The sequence below is a fragment of the Bombus vancouverensis genome, chromosome 12 (genome assembly GCF_051014615.1).
Source record: "Bombus vancouverensis nearcticus chromosome 12, iyBomVanc1_principal, whole genome shotgun sequence".
NCBI classification, from domain to species: domain Eukaryota; kingdom Metazoa; phylum Arthropoda; class Insecta; order Hymenoptera; family Apidae; genus Bombus; species Bombus vancouverensis.
Genome location: NC_134922.1, coordinates 8,081,162 through 8,102,253, shown reverse-complemented (window position 1 = coordinate 8,102,253; position 21,092 = coordinate 8,081,162). Strand labels below are relative to the sequence as shown.

The 21,092-nt window shown below is 36.9% G+C and overlaps 1 protein-coding gene across 1 annotated transcript; it reads left to right on the top strand.

Moving 5' to 3' along the window:
- Positions 1–3,781: 3,781 nt before the first annotated feature.
- LOC117155022 (uncharacterized) lies at positions 3,782–18,845 on the top strand. The gene is made up of 11 exons (XM_033330560.2): positions 3,782–4,112; positions 8,966–9,573; positions 10,397–10,523; positions 10,609–10,794; positions 11,770–11,948; positions 12,352–12,437; positions 12,515–12,734; positions 13,198–13,500; positions 13,877–14,059; positions 14,210–16,964; positions 17,544–18,845. Exons 1-11 carry the CDS (start codon positions 3,799–3,801, stop codon positions 17,677–17,679), a joined length of 5,097 nt encoding a protein of 1,698 aa, XP_033186451.2. The 5' UTR covers positions 3,782–3,798; the 3' UTR covers positions 17,680–18,845.
- The last annotated feature ends 2,247 nt before the right edge of the window (positions 18,846–21,092 follow it).

Below are 21,092 nucleotides of genomic sequence, written 5' to 3'. Positions count from 1 at the left end.
GTCAAGACCCCGGCGAAGAAGAAAAGAGAGACGAGTGCGGCCGTGGCGAGGCTTACCACGAGGCCGTCGCGAGCGATCAGTTCGGTGGACGTGCAGAACCGGCACGGACGTCGTCGCCGATTGTGAACCGGCAGTGAGCTACCATAGAGTACTACGGATAGAGAGCATTAGCCGGAGGATGCCTCTTCCCTTCACTGGATAACGTCACCCGATTCCTCGTGTACGTTTTCAATTCGACCTACACTGCCGGCCATAAATATTAGGACAGCCGCTTTATCGAAAAGTTCCAATAAATTTTACTCGGAACTCTTAACACTCTTCGGGTAAAATTACGCGAACGAAATGCCAGATTTATAATCACAGCGCGGCTTTTTACGCAAACTCCAATCTTTCAGAGTATGATTAAAAAAGTACAGACTCGGTAGAAAATTGTGTTACACATCAAATACCGCGTAGGAAGTTGTATACTTTTGATGTTTTACTCGACGTGCCCCATGTAGTTTTGTTTGTCTAGTTTCGAGTTTCCTGCGAATACGTGAAAATTTTGAGTAACCCGGTATATTCGGAGTAACTGGAAAACAAATACTATCAGATGTCCTAATACTTTTGGTCGGCACTGTGTGTATTTTCATAGCTTTTTATTACCGAGTCCTTGGCTATTGTGAGTTCTTTTTTTTGCTTGTTCATTGAGTTTCGTCCCGGTTGTTTTTTCTTCTTTTTTCTTTCTGGTTTGTTTTATTTGTTGGTGAACGTGTGGTCGAGGTGGAGGCTCAGATTGCGTTGAGGATGGTTTTTTTTTGCTAGACTTTAGAAGGTATCAAATTTGAACGGCGACAGGGGGGAATAGCGCCAGTCGGGATTGTAAGGCAGTGGGTTAAAAGACCGGATGTAACTGTTCGCGACTTCGTGCTGCAGAGATCGCTTTTAGTTTTATTTCTCTGTCTTTCGATGTTTAGTTCAGTCAGCAATGTTCTTACAGGGTTTGTGGATTTTTTAGAAGCATTAAGTGATACAGTGAATTAATTTTATTTTTCTACAAGCTGTTAAATGAACGCAGCATTTTTTTTATCGTATCGCTTTAAAATTCTTCTCTCAAGATGTTAAGGGTAGTCGACTGCCGCGAAAACAATTTTTGAAGATGTTTTTAGTCTTCCATTTAACACCTTCGCTACTCTAATGGAACGAAACATTTGCTATAAATCATATTCTGTTTCTTGTACTTTTTTACAAAATATTCAGTGATATAACACGGTATATCTTTATTATATTTTTATATTATTATACATATTTAATAATCTCGGTAATCTCTAATAAATAGATACGGTCCCGAGATTCTTTTACTATTTTCTACCAATCGTTCATTTATTTCGTAGCTGAAAATTAAACGAGAATAGATAAAGAAATAGCTACAACCATTTCAGACAATTCAACCGGGATTATATGGTTGTTTTTACACGTAAAATACATTCTTGTTGAAACACTATGCGTTCTCTGAGTCTTCTTTGCAATTTGCCACATATTACGAACATATTACTTATACAGGGTGTAACAGAACATGTACGACCCTTTGCGGCAGCTTATTGTGCACGCAAAAACAATGAAAAAGGTTCATATAAACGTATGTTGTACGTGTTTTTGTTTACGATATACGACGAACTTTCTGTTTTAATTTCCTTTGTCCAATTTCTTTTACAGAACATTCGGTTGCACTCTGAAGGGTTGCCAATGTCGTTTACCAAATTTATTAAGAAGCTTGTTCTATTCTGAACGCTAGTATTTCAACATTTTCGATACATGTTGCATATCCTTACACGATAAATTCATCGTATTTCATAAACCAAAACAGATAAAGAATACTGTTTTACATTGTTTTTTGGTGTATAGTCAGCTGCCGAAGTGGGTCCCATATATTCTGTCACACCTTGTATAACGAACACACATTACGAAAACGAAATGTTCCCATTTGTACGCTGGCGAACGTGTTAAAGGAGTCTCGTACGTCTTATTATTAATCGCGAACGACTATGAAAATTAGATTCTCTTGTTTAGTGTCCTCCGCTAATTTTTCCTGGAAAACGGCCCCTCGTTCGGGAAGACAAATTCACCGAGCGTGAAAAAATTCCTGAACGTTACTTTCGCGTTTTTTTTACTTCATTATTTTTTTCCTTATTCCACGAAACGGAGCAGTTTAGAAAATCGAGGAATATCGTCGCATTAAGAACGAATTCTTCTTGCTTCGCATCGTAAAATTCGCTTTAACGATCGCGCCAGGGAAGTTACCGGGGTCTCGCCTTTTTCCGGTAAGGTCATCGGTAGGAAAGCTCGCCTTATACTGCCATTAGTATAATTAACCCAGATTTTCCCGGATTTATGGTGAACGGCGTGCGGGTCAGAGCCGTGCTCACTGTATTGTAGTGCCTCGTCCACTTCGTTGTTTCTTCACTTCTTCGGTCGAAGAAGGAGCAGCATTTCTGTCGGTTGGCATAGCGAAAAATATAGCAAATTAGCCGGTGAAAAACGATGATGTAAAAAAAAGAAGAGCTGGGTTTTGTACTTACAGCCTGAGATTGATAGTCGATTTTCTTCATTTTCATGTATCGCGAATTAGAAGCTAAATATAGGAAACTAAGGAATGAAAGAGATGGAAATGAAGGAAAATTTTAAACCTAGGATCTAAGGTTGATAAACGATTTTCCTAAATTTATAATAACTATTGAATTAATATTAACGCAACTGTGAGTGGAAAAATAGATTCTGTTGTCTCTGTTCATTCTTTGAATCGGAGAAGAAATACGATTTTTCGTGGTTGGGGTCGAAATAGAAAATCAAAAAGTAATTGTGAGAAATTTAAATTCTGAGTTTACGATGATTTAGAAGACTCGTCAGTTTTAGGGCAGTAAATAGAAATCATTACGATTGAAATGTACGAATTAGGGAATCGAGGAACGAAAAAGAAGCGCAATATTAAATTTAGAGACTGCCATTGACGGATTTATTTTTGCCATTTCTCAAAACTACTAAACGTAAAATTAGACGCTAATAATATTCCTCCAACTACTGATAAAACCAGTCGAGCAATTAGAGAAAGATCGCGGGGTATCGGTTAGTAATAACGAGACATTGTACAATATTAATTCGCGTTCTTCTCGGGTAATTACCATGGAACGCGTCGACGTATTGATTGATTGCATTCGGTGGACGAAGGAGCAAACAGGGAAGTCGAGTGTGAATATTTAAGTATCATCCGAGTTGATAATTTCAATCAGCCTTCGACTGTGTTTAAAATAGGAAACGTTAATTATTATTTATGACCGTGGCGAATGAGTAATAACTTTGCATTCTCATCGAAGGTAGTAAATGATGGAAAGAAAAGTTATAAGGTCAAGATTAGAGTATTCGAAAATTAAGAGGTATAATATAAGAATAAATGTTGTACAATTTTGTATTTAAACTTGATTGTAATTATCTAGAAACTAGAAATTAATAGAAAATAAAATTAATTAGGAATGAAAATATCGAAACATTGAGAAAGTTAAGAATTAAAGTTATAAAATTGCATTTCAAGTTTTCCCTAAAATCAAGTATACGAAATTACAACATGAAAAAATCGAATGGTTAAGAATTGAAGCTATCAAATTTCCATTTCAAATTTCCCTAAAATTAATTCTATCGATGTAAGATCAGAACATCGGAAGAGTTTGCTGAGATGGAAAATTGAAAGGTTAGAGAATGAAAACTATAAACGTTGTTTGTTTCAAATTTTATTAAAATTAATTATATAAAATTTGTAATAAAACGATGAGTTTCGTTGGCTATTGCAACGATTGTAGGGTGTACTTTCGTTCAGGAGAGACATTCGCATTTAACACGAACGGGTATTCAGGAAGCCAGAATGTCGGAGGGCTGTACGAGTTGCAGGGGTGCGAATTATGCAGGCACCACGCTGCAGTTAAGCTCGGCTTCCGGTGGCGGGTCCGGAAGCGGCTCCTCCGGATCAGGAAGCTCTTGCACAACTACAAGAAGAGTACAGGTACGCGCCAAGGTGCTGTACGGCTCTGGCAAGGCGATCGCCAGCTTGCAAGCTCAAGAGAAAGCCGCCAGGCACTGATAAGGTTCGTATCGCTTAATTTTCAAAGCAACAATAATATAAATCAATTATTAGACGAATTTTTTACATGTAATCCATCCACTTTCCAAACAATTCTAACTCGTTCTGTCAACATTTCCATTATTATTTTATGATATTTAGTGCATTAAAATCATGAAAACGTCACATTCAACATGATTAGTTGCTATGTTCTGGAAATGGAATATTGACACATGTATATGCATATGACAGCTGTACAAGAAAGAAATATTTTCTTAATGGAAATTTGATTTTCATGAACAAAAATTAAATATATTATTTCTACCGTTTATTCGATGGGATAAAAAATATATTTTTTCTAATGAAGAATGCAGTAACGTGAAGATAGAGATTCCGGTGATGAATCTATTTTCTAAACATTTTTAACTCACGAAGAAAAATTCAGTATAAGAAATCAACTGTTTATATATCGAGATAAAGTATTATGTTTTCGATTAGGATGGAGGAAACGTAGAGGTAAAGATTCAGAAGATCAAGAGAATGATATTGTTTATCAAGACGATAGAAAATATCTTGAACGACGATAAGCAAAGATTTCAAACCATCCGCTGATCCTATCATCTTAGAAAGAACAGAGCAGAAACCTCGAGCGATGTTAAAAAGAATATTTGAGAAACAACAACAAAGTAACACAGACTCTCCACCCTTAATCTTACTTATCTTAACAAAACCCATCTTCCATTACCATCGATCAACCACCAACACCCGCTAACACCGCTCAACATCATTCATCAACTATTATCGATCTCGCCTTGGTTCCGACAAATCTTCATTAAAATTCCCTGTCAGCCAATCGAACGTACGAAAGAACCAATCATATCGCGAGGAAAGATTAAAGACCATGCATATAGTACAAGCCACGAATTACCATAGTATCGATCTCCTCTGCAAACGGCTGTCCTAACTGGAATCGGGCACGACGTCTCCTCGAGGCGTTAATCCGAGTCGGATTCGATGCTTCTCTCTTTTCGTTTCATTTCTACTCGGACAGCTATCGTTATGGTGTAAATACACGGAGGAGAGAGAGAGAGAGAAAGAGAGAGAGAGAAAGAGGATTCACGATCTGCTGGCAGTATATCGCGAAACATTCGATCGAAATCAAAGAGGTGAGGCCCGGAGGGCAGCCTGAGTAACAGTAAAAATCCAAGAAAAAGGTGCACGACCGGCCGATCTGGTAAAAAGAGTAAAAAGCCGGTCAATCGGCCTCCACGAGGCTTAGTACTTGGTGAACCGTCCTCGAGAAGGCCACGTATCACGAAGGACATCTCCTGCGCGCCTGTTCGATCCACGGGGAAGGGTTGAAGCGTGATCTAGGTCGAAGTGCACCCTCACAGGGATCCTTCTTCTTGACATGAATCCTACAGCTTTGTGAGTTTCTGGATTTTTATCTGGATATCTGAATCTTCCAGTCTCGTTAATCGATTGATCGTTCAGCAAATTCGCTAGTTCTAAGTCTTCTCAATATGAATTCTCTCACTCTGTCAATTTCTGCATCTCAGTCTGTCTCAATAATTTTAGATCATTCTATGGCTAGTTTTAAATCTTCTTTATATGTATCCTTCCACTTTGGGAGTTTCTAAATTTTTGTTCGGATATTTAAAATTTTCTATCTGATTAATTGACATTGTTTAGTGAATTCCTGATATTCGTCCTTCCACTTTCTGAGTTTCTGTACCTTTGTACCTCATTAATTCATCGTTGCGTAGTTAATTCCGTTTACGAACCACTGTTTTTTGGTTTGTAAAGAAGTATTGCTGTAGTGTATTTTCAGAGTATTTTTGTAGAGGAAACGTAATACTTTAAAATTAGGAATAATTTAAAACAAATATGTACGTTCGTTATTCAACTAATTGATGGTCTATTACAGCAACGTAATAAAGTAGTAAAAGGATTAAGTGGATTTTTAGAATCGTTGCTTCCCCAATTAGGATCTTATGATATTTTTATATTTTCATTCCCTTGCAACTAATTTGATATCCTAATTTTCATCATAGAAATATTTCGTTCACAATCTTTTGCTAAAATTCTGGTTCGTTTAGGTGTATTTCCCATTTAAACGTCTATGTTCCTTATCCTTGTTAATTCAACAAATTTTCTGTACATCCTTTCTACATCCAGTAAACAAGGAAAACATGTTATGATTTTATGTTCTTCAGCATCTTACAATCTGTGGTCCCGTTACATCTCTCCGCATTCCAAATAAAGATTTGTGTTACTTGGTCATAGTACCTGGAATTTCGCCTCGTCGTTATTCACCATTGAATTAATTCCCATCAATACTACGTACTACTTACTCAGTAGTTCTTATACTTTAGCGTCGATTACATCTTGTCGTATATTTCCGTCATTTCCAGTTCTAAGTTTTACGCCCCAGTTGCTCAATACTCTCCTCATCGTCTAACGTTGATTATCCTCCACTTTCTAATTTCCTTTTTATTCATAAACACAGACATATTTTATTTTCATCTCAACCGTTCGGGAATACTTTTTACATTTTCCTTCTATAAACGTAAATACTTCATTTTCGTCGCATTTACTATAATTTTTTATTGTAATTCGATTAAATAGATATTTCAGTTTCGTTTAAACTATGATTACATACTATCGGCTTTACGCATTGCAGTCATCGTATTAGCATTACAATCAACAAGTAGAAGACTATTATGATTTCTGTAATATCAAATATCAATCTTATTTAGCTCCAACTCCGATAAACTCTTCGTATTGCAAAATCAAATCGTCACTTTCGATTCCATCGATGCCATCGACTGTCAAGCGAAGTTACAAACTCGCCAAGGTATTCTACACACAGACAAATCTCTGCTCGTCCACGAAGAAAGTTCGTTTCTCGCTTGTTTACCATTCTGTATTCACTCGTATTCTCGCCGAGTAATTGACTAGAAAAATTCTGCTAACGGTTATTTGCATATTACGAATGCGTACGTACGCATCGGTGATCGATGATCCAGTTCGATTTCACCGTGACGAGAATGACGAGGCCGTTTAGAACAGAACGGGCAACCGGTATCGTCGATCGGGAGTCGATCGGTCTACCGCGATCAGTGCAATTAAATGCGGCTAACGCGATGGAATGCAAATGCGGTGGCTGCACGTGCTGCAACGAACGGCATTCAAACGCGTGCCAGAAACACAACCATTCACGTTCTGCTCTTTTGTGCGATTTATCCCGTGAGAAAGTTAATGTCACGGCCGAGAAAATGCGAAACTGAACATCACGTCGTCGTGGAACGTTTCGTGGCAATTGCAATGGAAGATCGTAGATAAAAGAGCGAAACATATTCATACGGAAGCTTCTTCATTTTCGCGTAAAAGTTTCCAATCTCGCCTAGTGAAATTCCTGAGATTTTATTCAGGGATTCACGTCGTGGCACATGAATTCGAAGATTACCGAAAGGATGAAAAAGATTTTCAACGGTTCGCGAAAGTACACTTTTACAAACTTTCCGTGTCCAAATTGTATGAAACATTTTGAAATCTCGAGAGACACGTATATTGTGGTTATATTGCTAAAATTTGCTAAATTTACACGAGATAATTATTGGAAGCATACACGGATCACAGACAATTGTTTACTGTGCTAATAAGTCAGAATATGTAGCCAGACCATCTTTGGCACTAATTGCATGATCAACCCTCGGTAGGCTAATCGTGAGATTGATACGACAGATACATGTAAAATCTAATTCTAAATATTTTGAAGTTCATTCGGTAATTAAATCAGTAAATGAGGATTTCCCGTGGACAACATTGTAAGCGGAAAAATGTTCAAACGTTGTTTTCTTTATCGTGTAATGTCCTACTGCTAATGTTAATGCTAATGCTGTCCTAATGCTAATGGGAACACTGTAGTACAGAATTTAAAAGCTGTCTCCGTTTGTAAATAATTGCTAATAGTGTTAAAATGTGATAATCGCCGATATGTCCAACATCGCTTATCCGGGTAAGACAATGTAAGTGTCATTAAGCGATAGATATGCTCGAACACATGCACGTTAAATATCACCGATTTTCTAATAATTTTTACTCGGGAACGTTCTAAAATATACTTTTGTGATAAAAGTAAAAAGAACATGTTGAAAAAATGTGTTTTTTATACGAGGTATAAATAGGTAAAAATAAATAGGTAAAAATAAATAAATAAATACGAGGTATAAATAAATAGGTAAATGGCACATTTAGTTTTCTCGGAATTTTCACTATATTTAGCAAAAAAAAGGATAGTAGATAGTTTGGGGTAGACTGAAGTAGGATTAGATGGGAAAATAGATTGAAATAGAAGATAGAAAATTTCGTGACGAATTTGCATTATCGTACGTATCATAATAATCGTATAATAATCAAGGAAAATGAAATTTTGAAAATAATTTTAAGTCGCAGAAACTTCTTCTCTATCTTTAAAAATTGGATATTTCGTACTTGCAATATTGTCTGCGACACGTCTTTAATTATACAATTTATATGTATATACTGTAAATATACCTATATATTATATTTTGTATCTTAGTACAATTAAAGACTTTTCATGTACTTTTCGCAAAAATTCGTTGCAGCATAGATTTGAAGTTACTGTATAAGGCTAAGATTATTCGTGTTGCATACTAACTTTCCACTAAGTATACGTTTGCGATAGATCTCTTGTAACCTGTATACACGTGTCCTCATTGCTTCGCAATTTTACTATCGAAGAACCAGGACATTTTGTTGCTAACGAGATTTCAAAAAGTTGTAATATCACGAAGCAAATGGTTCTTCGAATATCATTCAGGGGTCGAATTTCAATTGAATTTTACTTTCCAGCGTCCTCCTCGTCCTTCTTTCCTCCGGTTTGTCGAAGTCAGCGACGAACCATGAGACTCTGCGATCATCTTCCGCGAAAGTGTCTTCGACTCTTCGATCAACAAACGAATCCACGTTCGACGACCGATCCAATCGAGACGATGATAATTCCGAGGCGATAGAAACTTTATTTATTCCCGAGAATCTGAGTCAATACGAACCGATTCTGCTCTACGTGCGAGAATTATTTCAAGGAGTGGAACAATCTGCCGATTTGTACGATCAAGAAGTTCCGGCGAGTCTTGAGAGAAACGTAACTGATAGTACGAGCGACGAGGATCGATTTTCGAAGCTGGAAGAGCGAGTCCGAGAGTGGAATTCGCCGTCAGACAGAGAAGAGGACGAGGAAAAGTATCCGCAGAGAAATCCCGAGGGAGGAGTTTCATTGGGAACGACCGTGCAGGATAATAGAATGGATGACGTAATTTCGACAGAAAGAAATAACTATGACGCTGGCTACAAAGGGAAAACCGAGCCCGACGAGGAAGACTTGTTGGAGGCGGCTAATTTTGGGCTCGATGCCATGAAGGATCTGTATACTGTTAAGGAACCGAAGCTTTACTCGATGGGTGAGATTTTTCATAGTTCTTGAACAATCGCTTTTTCATTTAAAAAGGCATAATTCTTGCACGAGATTTTAAAAAGATTCAACAATAATTGGGAAGATTTTTCGAGGGTGCAAGAGAGATAGTTTATTCATGAAATTTATGGAAATTAGGGATGTTAGAGATAATTGGACGAATTGTTGGTATTAAATATTGTTAGAAAGAAAATTATTGATTTGAATATTAACTATTACTGAAAGTTTTAGTTATATTCATTTTTATTATATATATACAATATACAGTTAATATATATATATAAAATATTATTTACATAATATATATTGTTTTAGTTATATGCGTTTTATTATTATATATATATATATACAATATGCAGTTAATATATAATATTTTCAATATATAGTTGAACAAAATAATGGAAACAACTCTTATATGTCTTTATCATGTACATGTATGTATATCCCTTTATGTTATGTATAAGTATATGACGCATAAGAAGTGTCTCCATTATTTGTCCAACCTCTGTATAATAATTAAAACACAATTATTAATTTAAATAATAGAGGTCGTTGCAAAATGTTCCAAACTCTACTTTCACATTTACTCTTATGTTTCTCATACGATTCTCACAATTTCTTCATCTATGCCCATGAACCATCTATCTTGAAAAAATTTGCAGGAAAAGTGAAACACGCTGTATAAATGTCAGTTCCAATAAAATCGCCATATAAACACAAATCAAACCCACAAACTATACAAACAACGATCGACAACATCTAATTGCCTAATTACAAGGTACGAAATTGATCTTTAAATACAACTTGAACAGGTCTTTACCTGGACTCGGACAATCCTGCGAGGCACGTGGCAGTTTTTAACGAACAAACAGAAGAAGCAAGGTTCCTCGCCAAGTACGGATACGCGGTTCTTCAGGGCACCACGTTGTTCAGAAGAAAGTAAGAACACCGTCTTTTACATCTTGCCTTCCGCAACTTTGCACTCTTATTTAATCTCGAAATTTCGACGACTCGTTTGCTCAAGATTCCCAAATACTCCGGCAGACTCGCTTCTGTCTCGTCGCAGTCAAAGCAATCCACTTCAACGTGGCTGCCCAAACAGAGGAGTTCCCAACTGTCCGGCGGCCAGTTTGAGATACAGAACGTCTGATGGAAGCTGCAATAACCTGCATCATCTATGGTGGGGCTCCGCCATGTCCACTATGCAAAGGTAATTCACTAAATGAAAATCACGGGAGTAATAGTGGTAAAAAGAAGTAGGAACGTTATAAATTATATCCTTTCGTGTTTCATAGACGAGCAATCTTAAAATACAATGATACAAAATTGATTGGCTATTATACGTTACTGTATCAATCTATTTTACATCGTTGTATTTTAGGATTGTTCTTCTATAAGACATGAAATATACAGGGTGGTTGGTAACTGGTGGTACAAGCGGAAATTCTACGCGAAAAAAGAAGTCGAAAATATAGAATAAAAATTTTTCGTTTGAGGTTTTATTTTCGAGAAAATCGACTTTGAATTTTCGCTCGGTACGCGTGCGGTACGTTATAACGGATCTCACTGTAGATCAGTGTCTCGATGGAAAAATTAATAAAAAAAAATTTTTATTCTATATTTTCGACTTCTTTTTGTATAACGTACCACATCCCTACTTCTCTTTTTATATTATTATTTGGAATATATATATATAGTGTATGTAACTATTGGTAGTTTTATATCTATATCTAATACAAAATAATATAAAATTGTCAATTATATCACTCATCATATGTACAGATTATTATATATTTGTACAGATATATCATTGTACAGATTATATATTATTATACAAAATTGTTTGGTAATTTATGTTATATTCATTAGTAATTTATATTAATTTCTCTCTTCTTACTTGATGTTTGTCACTTTCCTGGACGTTTCGAAGATGCCATTGGCTTGTCACGAAATTTCATAAGTTTATCGACTATTTCTAAAAGAGTTGCATCTTTATCGCAATTAGCGATATTCTCTTCTGGCTGTAAACTAGTACAAAAATTAGGGAATGAAGAAAATTGGGTCTGCGAATATCGTGTTTCCTGCCTGTGGGATATAAATGCAGTGACTTTAATTGAACGAACAATCTAAGCTTCAGGATTAATTTGACTAGGGAAAGATAATGAATTTGATGGATGTTCGTCAGGTTCCTGCCTTCGGTTTACGATGATGGCATTCAGAGTATCAGGAAATCGGTGACAGGAAGACCACTTCCTAGCGCAAGACTAGTGACCACGGTGATTCACGAGGACAAAGATGTCCCCTTGGAAGCTGTCACTCACATGCTCATGCAGTGGGGACAGTTTGTCGATCATGATTTAACAGGTGGGAATTTTCAGCAATTTTTGACAATGATAGTTCCGTACGATTAATTATAATTACGTTTCCACAAGACTTCCTTAAAAAGTTCTACAATTTTACCTAATAAAATTCGTGCAAATCAAAGAATGATAAGGACTTGAAACTTGAGAGGAAACCAAATACATAAATTTAACGTTCCATTTTTCCAATGTGACTTTATTTAAAACGTTTTAGGAAATTAATTTGAGAATCTATTTAAATCAAAAAACGATAATCAGCGAACATTCAGAAGGAAACTAGAACTCTGTCGATTGAAACGTAATTATAGATTTCCATAAATTTAATATCTGATTTTCCTAGTCAGAATTACTAAACAATATTGGAACCATCAAGATAGAAATTTTCTCATCTCATGTGCTCCCTTTAGCCACCGGGCAAGGCAGAGGATTTAATGGCTCTATACCACAATGTTGTCTGAAATTCGGATCCGGTTTCCAACCACCGGAATTCATGGTACATAATTGCACTTATAACTCGATCCTCCACCGCTCATTAATTGATTTTTCTAAGAGTAAAATATATCTCCACAGCATCCAGAATGTTTGCCAATATCAGTAAGCAAACACGATAATTTCTTCGGTCCTTTGGATGTTAAATGTTTAGAGTTCGTTCGAAGCGGCTCAGCACCGAAAGAAGATTGTGAATTTGGCCCCAGAGAGCAATTATCACAGGTGACAAGTTATCTAGATGCTTCTGTGGTATACAGCAACAGCGCCTTTCAAACAGACTCCTTACGATTATTTCGGAATGGTGAGACTTTATTATAAATTTAATTTATCTAAAAATTCACTCAAGAACGATACTTTATATATATATCTTTTTTTCCTTTTATATTTTATATTATAAAATTTGGAAGAAGCCTAAGGCACCCAAAGCGAATTAAAATTTTAAAAGAGGACCAGTGTTGTGTATTTTTAATTATATTTAATTAATTGATTTAATAATTCGTTTCCTTAAATTCACAGGTACAATTTTTCTCGCCCTTTTTTCCTTTTTTTTTTTTTTAATCAAGCAACGAAAGTGAATTAAAACTTTGAAGAAGATCAGAATAAGTTTAATGTTACGCTTGTTCAATTAGTATTCGTAGAAAATAATTTCATCCCGTTCATTTTGAAAATTTTTATTTATATCAATTTTAAAAATACCCAATAAGAATAAGTTTCTTAACTTCGATTAATATGTAATATTTTTACATGTAATATTATGCTCACAGGTTTATTGCAATATGGGAGGATTCAGTCGCAGAGACCGGTGCTACCTAAACTCGATTCCGATCTCTGTAGACGCGGATCATTATCCACGAATTGCTTCAAAGCTGGCGATGGTCGTCTCGGCGAGCAACCTGCCCTCACGTCTCTTCACGTAGCGTTTTTGAGGCTTCACAATAGAATCGCGACGAAACTTGCCGCGTTGAATGCTCATTGGAGCGACGAGAAACTATTTCAAGAATCCCGGAGAATCGTCGCGTCCATTGTCCAGCACATCACCTACAGAGAATTCCTGCCTATTGTTCTTGGTAAATTGAACGTTCAAATGGAAATCGAATTACTCGAACGATTCTGGTTCTTCTGATATCTATAACACTACGACGATTGGCTAACTCCGCCAAGAATTAACATCGAAATATAGTTTTGTTATTTTCGAAGAAAATTTTCTAATGTTATTTATGCATCGTCAAATAATAAATCCATAAGAGAACTCTTCGCAATGATAGTTGTGACGAGGATTTTCTTCGTGATTAAAATGTCCTATTTATCGTTTGATAGTTTCAATGTTAATCGGCTATTATCGAATATAAGGAACCTGATCGGTTAGTTATTATCGGATATCAGAATTGAGCATAGTTGAAAAAGGATGTAGAGATAGAAGTAACGGTGATCGAAACATTCCAGGTCAAGACGTGATGAAAATATTCGACCTCGAACTCTTAAAGAAAGGCTATTACGAAGGTTACGACCCAACAGTGAAACCAACTGTCGCGAATGCGTTTTCTACGGCTGCCTATCGCTTTGGTCACTCCCTGGTTCAACAGAGCTTCGTCCGATTTAACAGCGATCATCAGCCAATTTTCAACAGTCAGTATTCTATCTTGGAAAATCTTCTATCAAGAAATACAATGTACAAGGAATTTCCTAATTAAAATATAAAAATTGCTGCATTAGAATGCTAGAAAATCACGATATAACATAAAGTACCAAAAGTTTCATAATTTCTTCAATTTACAGATGTTTCCATCCACAACGAGTTCATGAATCCAGCAAACCTGGAAACAGCCGGCTCAGTGGATCGTCTTCTTCTTGGTCTGATCAATCAAAACGCCCAAAGAAGAGACGAGCACATAAGCGAAGAGTTAACCAACCATCTGTTTCAAACTCCAAGATTTCCCTTTGGAATGGATCTAGCTTCGATCAACATCCAACGAGGCAGAGATCATGGAATTCCCCCATATGTACGATGGCGAGAGCCCTGTGCTCTATCGCCGATAAAAAACTTTGACGATTTAGAGAGAGTTATGCCACCATCCACGGCTAGAAAGTTCAAATTAGTCTACTCGTCTGTCGAAGATATTGATTTATTCACTGGAGGACTTGCAGAGAAATCAGTGAAGAGCGGTTTAGTTGGACCCACGTTTGCTTGTATAATTGGCCAGCAGTTTAATAATATACGTAGAGGAGACAGATTCTGGTATGAGAATTCAAAGCAGGAAGGCAGTTTCACACCTGGACAGCTCCAACAAATCAGGAGAGTCACTCTAGCTCAAGTTCTTTGCTCAACTATGGATAGTATAGAGACTATACAACCATTTGTGTTCTTGACACAGGATACTCTGAAGAATCAACGTAGGCCTTGCAACGATTCTATTATTGGACAATTGAATTTAGAATCATGGGCAGAGAGAGGTCCAAAATTTAGAAGAGAAGGTATCATTGATAAAATAAAGAAGTACGCTTCAGTCAGTACAACCACTTCAAAATCTACAGATTTATACTCTCATAACTTAAACCCTGCAAAAACAAGCGTTCAACAGCAGAACAGGATTGTCGTGAAGAAGCCTTTTGGTCCTGCAGATAATCTAACCATAGTTGTACAAAATAATGCAATTAATTCACCTGTCTTTGTGAATGATGCTATCTATGGGTCCAATATAAAAGTGAATCCCTCGTTGGTCCAGGAAGTACAACAGAGACCAGTTTCTGAAGGATCTATGCCTATTCCAACTTATCTTCCAGCAAAACCTGTGATAATAGCGCATCCTCTAGGAAATCCTGCTTACCCTTATGTTCCATATGCTTTCAATGATCCCAATAATCCTAATCCTTTGAGCCAAGGATATAGACCTAGCTACTCTAGCGATGTTGTGTTTGATAGTTTCCCTGGAACCAGTCCAAGACCAACTTTGTACACTTATTATACCAACTTCCAAAAATTGACTACTCAGAAACCTTCTCAAGATGTGGATGCTTATATTACAAATTATAAAACTCAGGACCATGGATCTAAACCAAGCTCGTGGACTAATTTACAATATCAGAGTCAACCATCGTCCAAACCAGTTTACAGTTCTACTCAGAGACCTCAAGATGTGGACGCATATATTACAAATTATAAACCTCAGGACCATGGATCTAAACCAAGCTCGTGGCCTAATTCACAGTATCAAAGTCAACCATCGTCCAAACCAGTTTACAGTTCTACTCAGAGACCTCAAGATGTGGACGCATATATTGCTAATTATAAGCCACATGATCATGGATCTGAATTGAATTCGTGGCCTAATTCACAGTATCAAAGTCAACCATCGTCCAAACCAGTTTACAGTTCTACTCAGAGACCTCAAGATGTGGACGCACATGTTGCTAATTATAAGCCACATGATCATGGACCTGAATTGAATTCGTGGCCTAATTCACAGTATCAGAGTCAACCATCGGCCAAGCCTGTTTATGATTCGCCGGAGCACAATAATCAAGGACATGGAATCAATATTTGGCAGAAATTGCAATATAAGCCTGTGGTTTTGGTCGGTCAAACAGATTCTGGTAATTTACAGAGCTATGCACAAACTTCGAACCACCCACAGAGTTATCTAAAAGATTCTGAAGATACGTACATCAAACCTGCAAATAGCCAACATGATTACGTAAAAGATTTCGAAAATAGGTATACCACGTGGTCTACCATCTCTTCTGATAAGAAGACTGAGGATACAGTAGTAAATGATCCGCACTATAGACCTTATCAAGAACCAAATAGGAAGCCAATACAGAGTAGTTATGGATCAAGTTATCAAATTGATTTCCCTGGCAGACCTACCGCAAGCTTAAACGACAAAGGAACCACCGTTCATCCTAACGCTTTCTATTTAAGTTCCTCTGCAAGACCAATTTCGAATAACGAATATAATAAAGAGTTCAGTAGCTGGCCTGCCAGTCAGAACGATTATGATATAGCGACTCACTCGACTCCTGTTTACAGACCAGCGCAGCATGTTAGCGATTATCAGACGAGTAAACCCGAGAACTCTTATCAGAATGTGCAACCTAAACCGTCGAAAATTCACAGCGTGACGATTATCACGGCGAGTCAAAGCGGAAACGAGGTCGACAGACTCGAGAATCGAGTTACCAGTGAAGTTCCAAGACCGTTGAATACCCAAATAGCCAACGACAGAGCGAAAAGGCCTGGGCAGTATTATTACGAGAAGAACGTGCTACATCGGTATCCGGATAAGATGGAGGATCAGCCAGCGTATAACGCTGAACAGAGACATAAATCAACGAGCGACGAGGTGTCGATCGATGATACTCTTATCGTGGCTTCCGTGAGGAATCAGCTTATCGATGGAAATGGCAACAATACAGACGTAAAGACAATGAGTCAGACGAGAAATGAATCGTCCGATAGCACAACAAGCGATGATGTGGATTACGGTCTCGGCGATGCTTTCTCAGAAGAGACTGAAATTCCGCCAAGCTACAGGTATACATTTTATTGTCTTTGCGTATGTTGTCTTCCTACTACGATAACGGCTATTTACAGTCGACAAAATGCTCGCAAAATTCTCTCTATTGTCACCGCTTCGTAAGATTCTTATCTTAATCGGTGTAGATAGAAGATAACGAACATTTATTGTAGGTGCTTGCGCGTGTGATTTTACAAGGTTTTCTCATTTCTCTGTTCCCTTTTTGATAGAGCAATGTAACACAGTTTCAATTTGTCGTACTTTGGAAACGTTTCGTTCTTGGATCATCAAATGGGTTTCGAAATTGCAGTTCGAGTTTCTTACCAATTTTTCAGATACTCCGGCATATGAACAAGGTCTCTTCTCGATGCATCGAGGTGATCGATAGAATAGTGCGAAGTAACGTAATTGAATCTCTGTAATCTTATCTTTATCTTTATAATACTTCGTTCAAAATTACAGTCCGGAATTTCTTGGAATTTTGAAGATTTTATGAAATACGAACGAAACTTCTCTTCAACGTAATTCAACGATTTATCGAAGCGTTGGTTCATAAAATTAGAAGAACACGATTTACATTTTTCTCGTGATTTCAGAACGAGTCATTGGCTGAACCCACATGAGGACACCAGCCTACCGTCAGCTCTGGAGATGCCAAAAATCCCATCAGACAAAACCAGCGCCGCCAAGGAACTACCAAAACCTATGAAGCTGAGAAATTACGCCGCGTAACAATAAGTCCTCTTCCTATCTTCATTTTTACATTCGCTGAACGGTCGTTCCACTTGGTTCGCCACTGCGTAATTCTCGCGAATTAGAGAACGTGTAATTAATTTAATTCTAGACGTAGATCGTTCGCAACGTTAGTATTTATTGTTCTTTTAGAATGATCTTCACTGCGTGAAATGATCGATGGCTTTTAATTTAGCTTGTAAGTGCCGGCATTCAATCCATTGAGGATCAACATTTCATTTATAATTTCGTATTTTAGTCAATTCCAACAAGAAAGTTGTAAAACTCTATTGAATCCGTATTGTGGATCCTCAAAAATATTCTATAAATTCGCAGAAAAACTTTCTTGCTACCATCTCCTCTTCCACTTAAAAACGTTGTATCTCATTCTAAATGTTACGATATCAATTCATCTCATCTCAATTTTATACAGTTTGATTTGATGATACAATTGGACTATTTTGCAGCACTATGATGAACTGGCTTCTTTTCTCTGAATTATAGAAGTTCATTTCGTGTCTATAATTTATGGCGGGCTTGTGTAATATTATTCTATAATATTTATTATTCTAACATATTTTTTGTATCTTGATGAAACGACGATAGTTTTATCTTTTAATTTAGATTACTACACTGTTTATCCTTAATGGGTTAATGATCATTAGACGTTGATAGTCGTGCGAGACGCGCGTTATTTATGTAGAGGAATAATACACACGACGAGGGAGTATTGCACAATGATTGCATGCGCTTAGAACGTTTCTCAAGGGTCGGATGGAATGTGTAGCCTAGTTTTATGCCAATTTTAAACCGTCTCAATGCGCCGCCTGGAACTACTCCGGACTATTTTCAGATGCAGTTCCCGTGTCACTGCGTTTCATATGCCGCCTCTCTACACCAGTAATTTTAATTACACCTTTAGCAACCTCCCTATGTTTCATCCTAACGAACCGTTCTTTAGAGTAACGAAGCATTCTCTTCGAATAGTATCGGTCGACACCGTCGTCGTTTCTCAATTAACACCGGTGTAGTATTATGAAATTATGGTACTTGATCAGCGTCGATTTAATAAGCGAATCGAATTAGCCTACATTCGTCTTCTTCTTTTCGATTGTAAAACACGCTTAAATTGTAGATGATGATTATTAAATTCGATCAAAACGTTATTTTTCTCCACGTTCAACTGTGACAGTCATTGGAAATTGAACATCGATCGATCAATGGTACGGCTAAACACAGTGGGTTTCAGATCTTTGGTTTTTCATATATTCGTTAAAATATGCAAACAATTTCGTTAAAACGCTTTTTTTCTTTAATTCGAACCGATAGCCGCTAGAGCGATGGATTTCACTTTTTCTCTCTCTCTTTTTTTTTTTTGGTTTTTATATTAGTCCAAAGTGGCGAGTGATTTTGACGAAAGTTCAGTTCGAATAGATCGCCGTTGGAACTACGAAATTCGTTAAAATAGTGGATTTTAAACCTTCTAGTTTCTATATGAATGGAAACACGAAAGTGCTTTTAACAATTGCCTACACGGTAGAATCTCGATTACGAGAACTAATAGTGACGCATACTGATGGAATAACAGCTTTCTTTAGATAATTGAATGACTTTGTTCTCGTACGATTTTAGATATTGAAAACGTTTCTAACAAGGAATCATCCGCAATTTTGACGTTGTTCGAAGTAAAATTAAATCGTTCGATTAAATCACGATTTGATAATCAAAATCCATTTTACATTTATTATCATCGTGTCTTAATTTCAATCATTCATGTATTACAGGAGCAGATTCACCAGTCATCTATTGCATATTTACGTACAAATCAGAAATTTAGTATTAAATTTAATTTAATCGAAGCTTTCTGCAGATCCGAAGGAATTTCATGGTTGTTCGTTAGAGATAGAAGTTTCAGGAAACTGGCGGCAAATAAAGCTCACTAGCTACGTTACTCCCGAAGAGTAGAGCCGGTGTTTCGCATCTCGAAGAAAATTCGGTCTTTAACATGCCATTAAATGAAACGTCGAAGGCTGCCTCAATGGCTATTCAACTTGTAAGCCCCGCTTGGAAAGTTCTTACTTTGAACAGTCTGGTACTCACTGCTATAAATTATAAACCTTCCTGGAAGATACATTCCATACTTTTACTGAATCTTAGCGGAGTGCAAAGTTGGAATTTCCTTCGTCGATGGGGAAACAAAAAATCAATATTTTCTGATTCCACAACGTGCACATAAAATATTGCAGATTCCTGAAGTAACCGTTAACAAAAGAGTCAATGGATTTATAATATTAATATCGACGATCAAGACGTTTTCTTCGAAAAGAATAGATTGGTACGTCGCATGGAAGAATTCCAATTTTTACAAAATTCGGAATTTTTCGTTCTGACTAGTATAAAATCAAATATTCTACCGATTAATTCTAAACTAAATATTCTCAGTATTCTAAACTTCAGTTTCCGTAATAAACAGGTATAGTAAATATTCTAAACTTTGATTCCCATAAAATTGAAAATTTTTAATTTCAATTCTCACAAAATTAAATATTGCGAATTGCAGTTCCCACAAAGTTAAACATTTTATATTCTAATTGTATAAAATTAAATATTCTAAATTCCAATTACCACAAAATTAAAGATTCTAAGATTGAATAAGACAAATCGTAGAGCTCGTAAAACAAAAGAATATATTCTCATCTCCATAAAAATTTCTTTCCTCTTCCAAGAATAAGTGGCGATTCTGGTCGTATATTGCGGAAAAACAGATGCTCGATCTAAGTGATCGCTAGGCGGTGGTTTTCAGGTCATCAGAGAGCAGAGGCAACAGTCGATCGAAATGCAGTTTTCGATGTCACGACCTGGATCCGCTGTTTCTGCGGTTTGCTACGTGTTAACCGGGCTCGATGATGAGAAGCGATAGAAACTCGGAGTTTGGCCAAACCAGTTCGTCCGAAGCGACTCGTTTCAATCGTTCGCGCTGTACTTTATTGCAACACCGTTACGATATGCAATAAAACGTCACTCTTTATACTCGGTAACAATAAAAAGGTCTGCATAAAAATTGAAATAACATTTCCAGCAATCGTTTCACGCGACAAATGGCTTGCTTAAAAGCAGTTGTTACCGGACTCGATTTGCCAATTCCGCGAGACTTTCTTCTTAATTACAGGGAATGACCTTTTCCACGACTTCTTTCCCTTTTCTTTATTTCTCTTTTTTGGTTGTTCGATTAAACTAGTCCACAAAAGTGGATCTCTTCGTGAAAGCTTGGCCAGACTGGTATGGATTGGCACCAATGAAAACAGCCAATTGCAGCTACACCCGTTTCCAACATTCTGCTTCTTCGACATCTCATGGAAAATCTTTTTTTTTTTCGATAAATGCAGAACGTGAAATTCCGGTTTAATATAGGT

Excerpts from the sequence above, each read along its gene's own strand:
- LOC117155022 (XM_033330560.2), top strand. The coding sequence starts at position 3,799 with ATGAGTTTCGTTGGCTATTGCAACGATTGTAGGGTGTACTTTCGTTCA. Across the intron at positions 10,524-10,608 it reads ACCACGTTGTTCAGAAGAAA|ATTCCCAAATACTCCGGCAG; the intron begins GTAAGAACACCG and ends CGTTTGCTCAAG. Across the intron at positions 10,795-11,769 it reads GCCATGTCCACTATGCAAAG|GTTCCTGCCTTCGGTTTACG; the intron begins GTAATTCACTAA and ends GATGTTCGTCAG.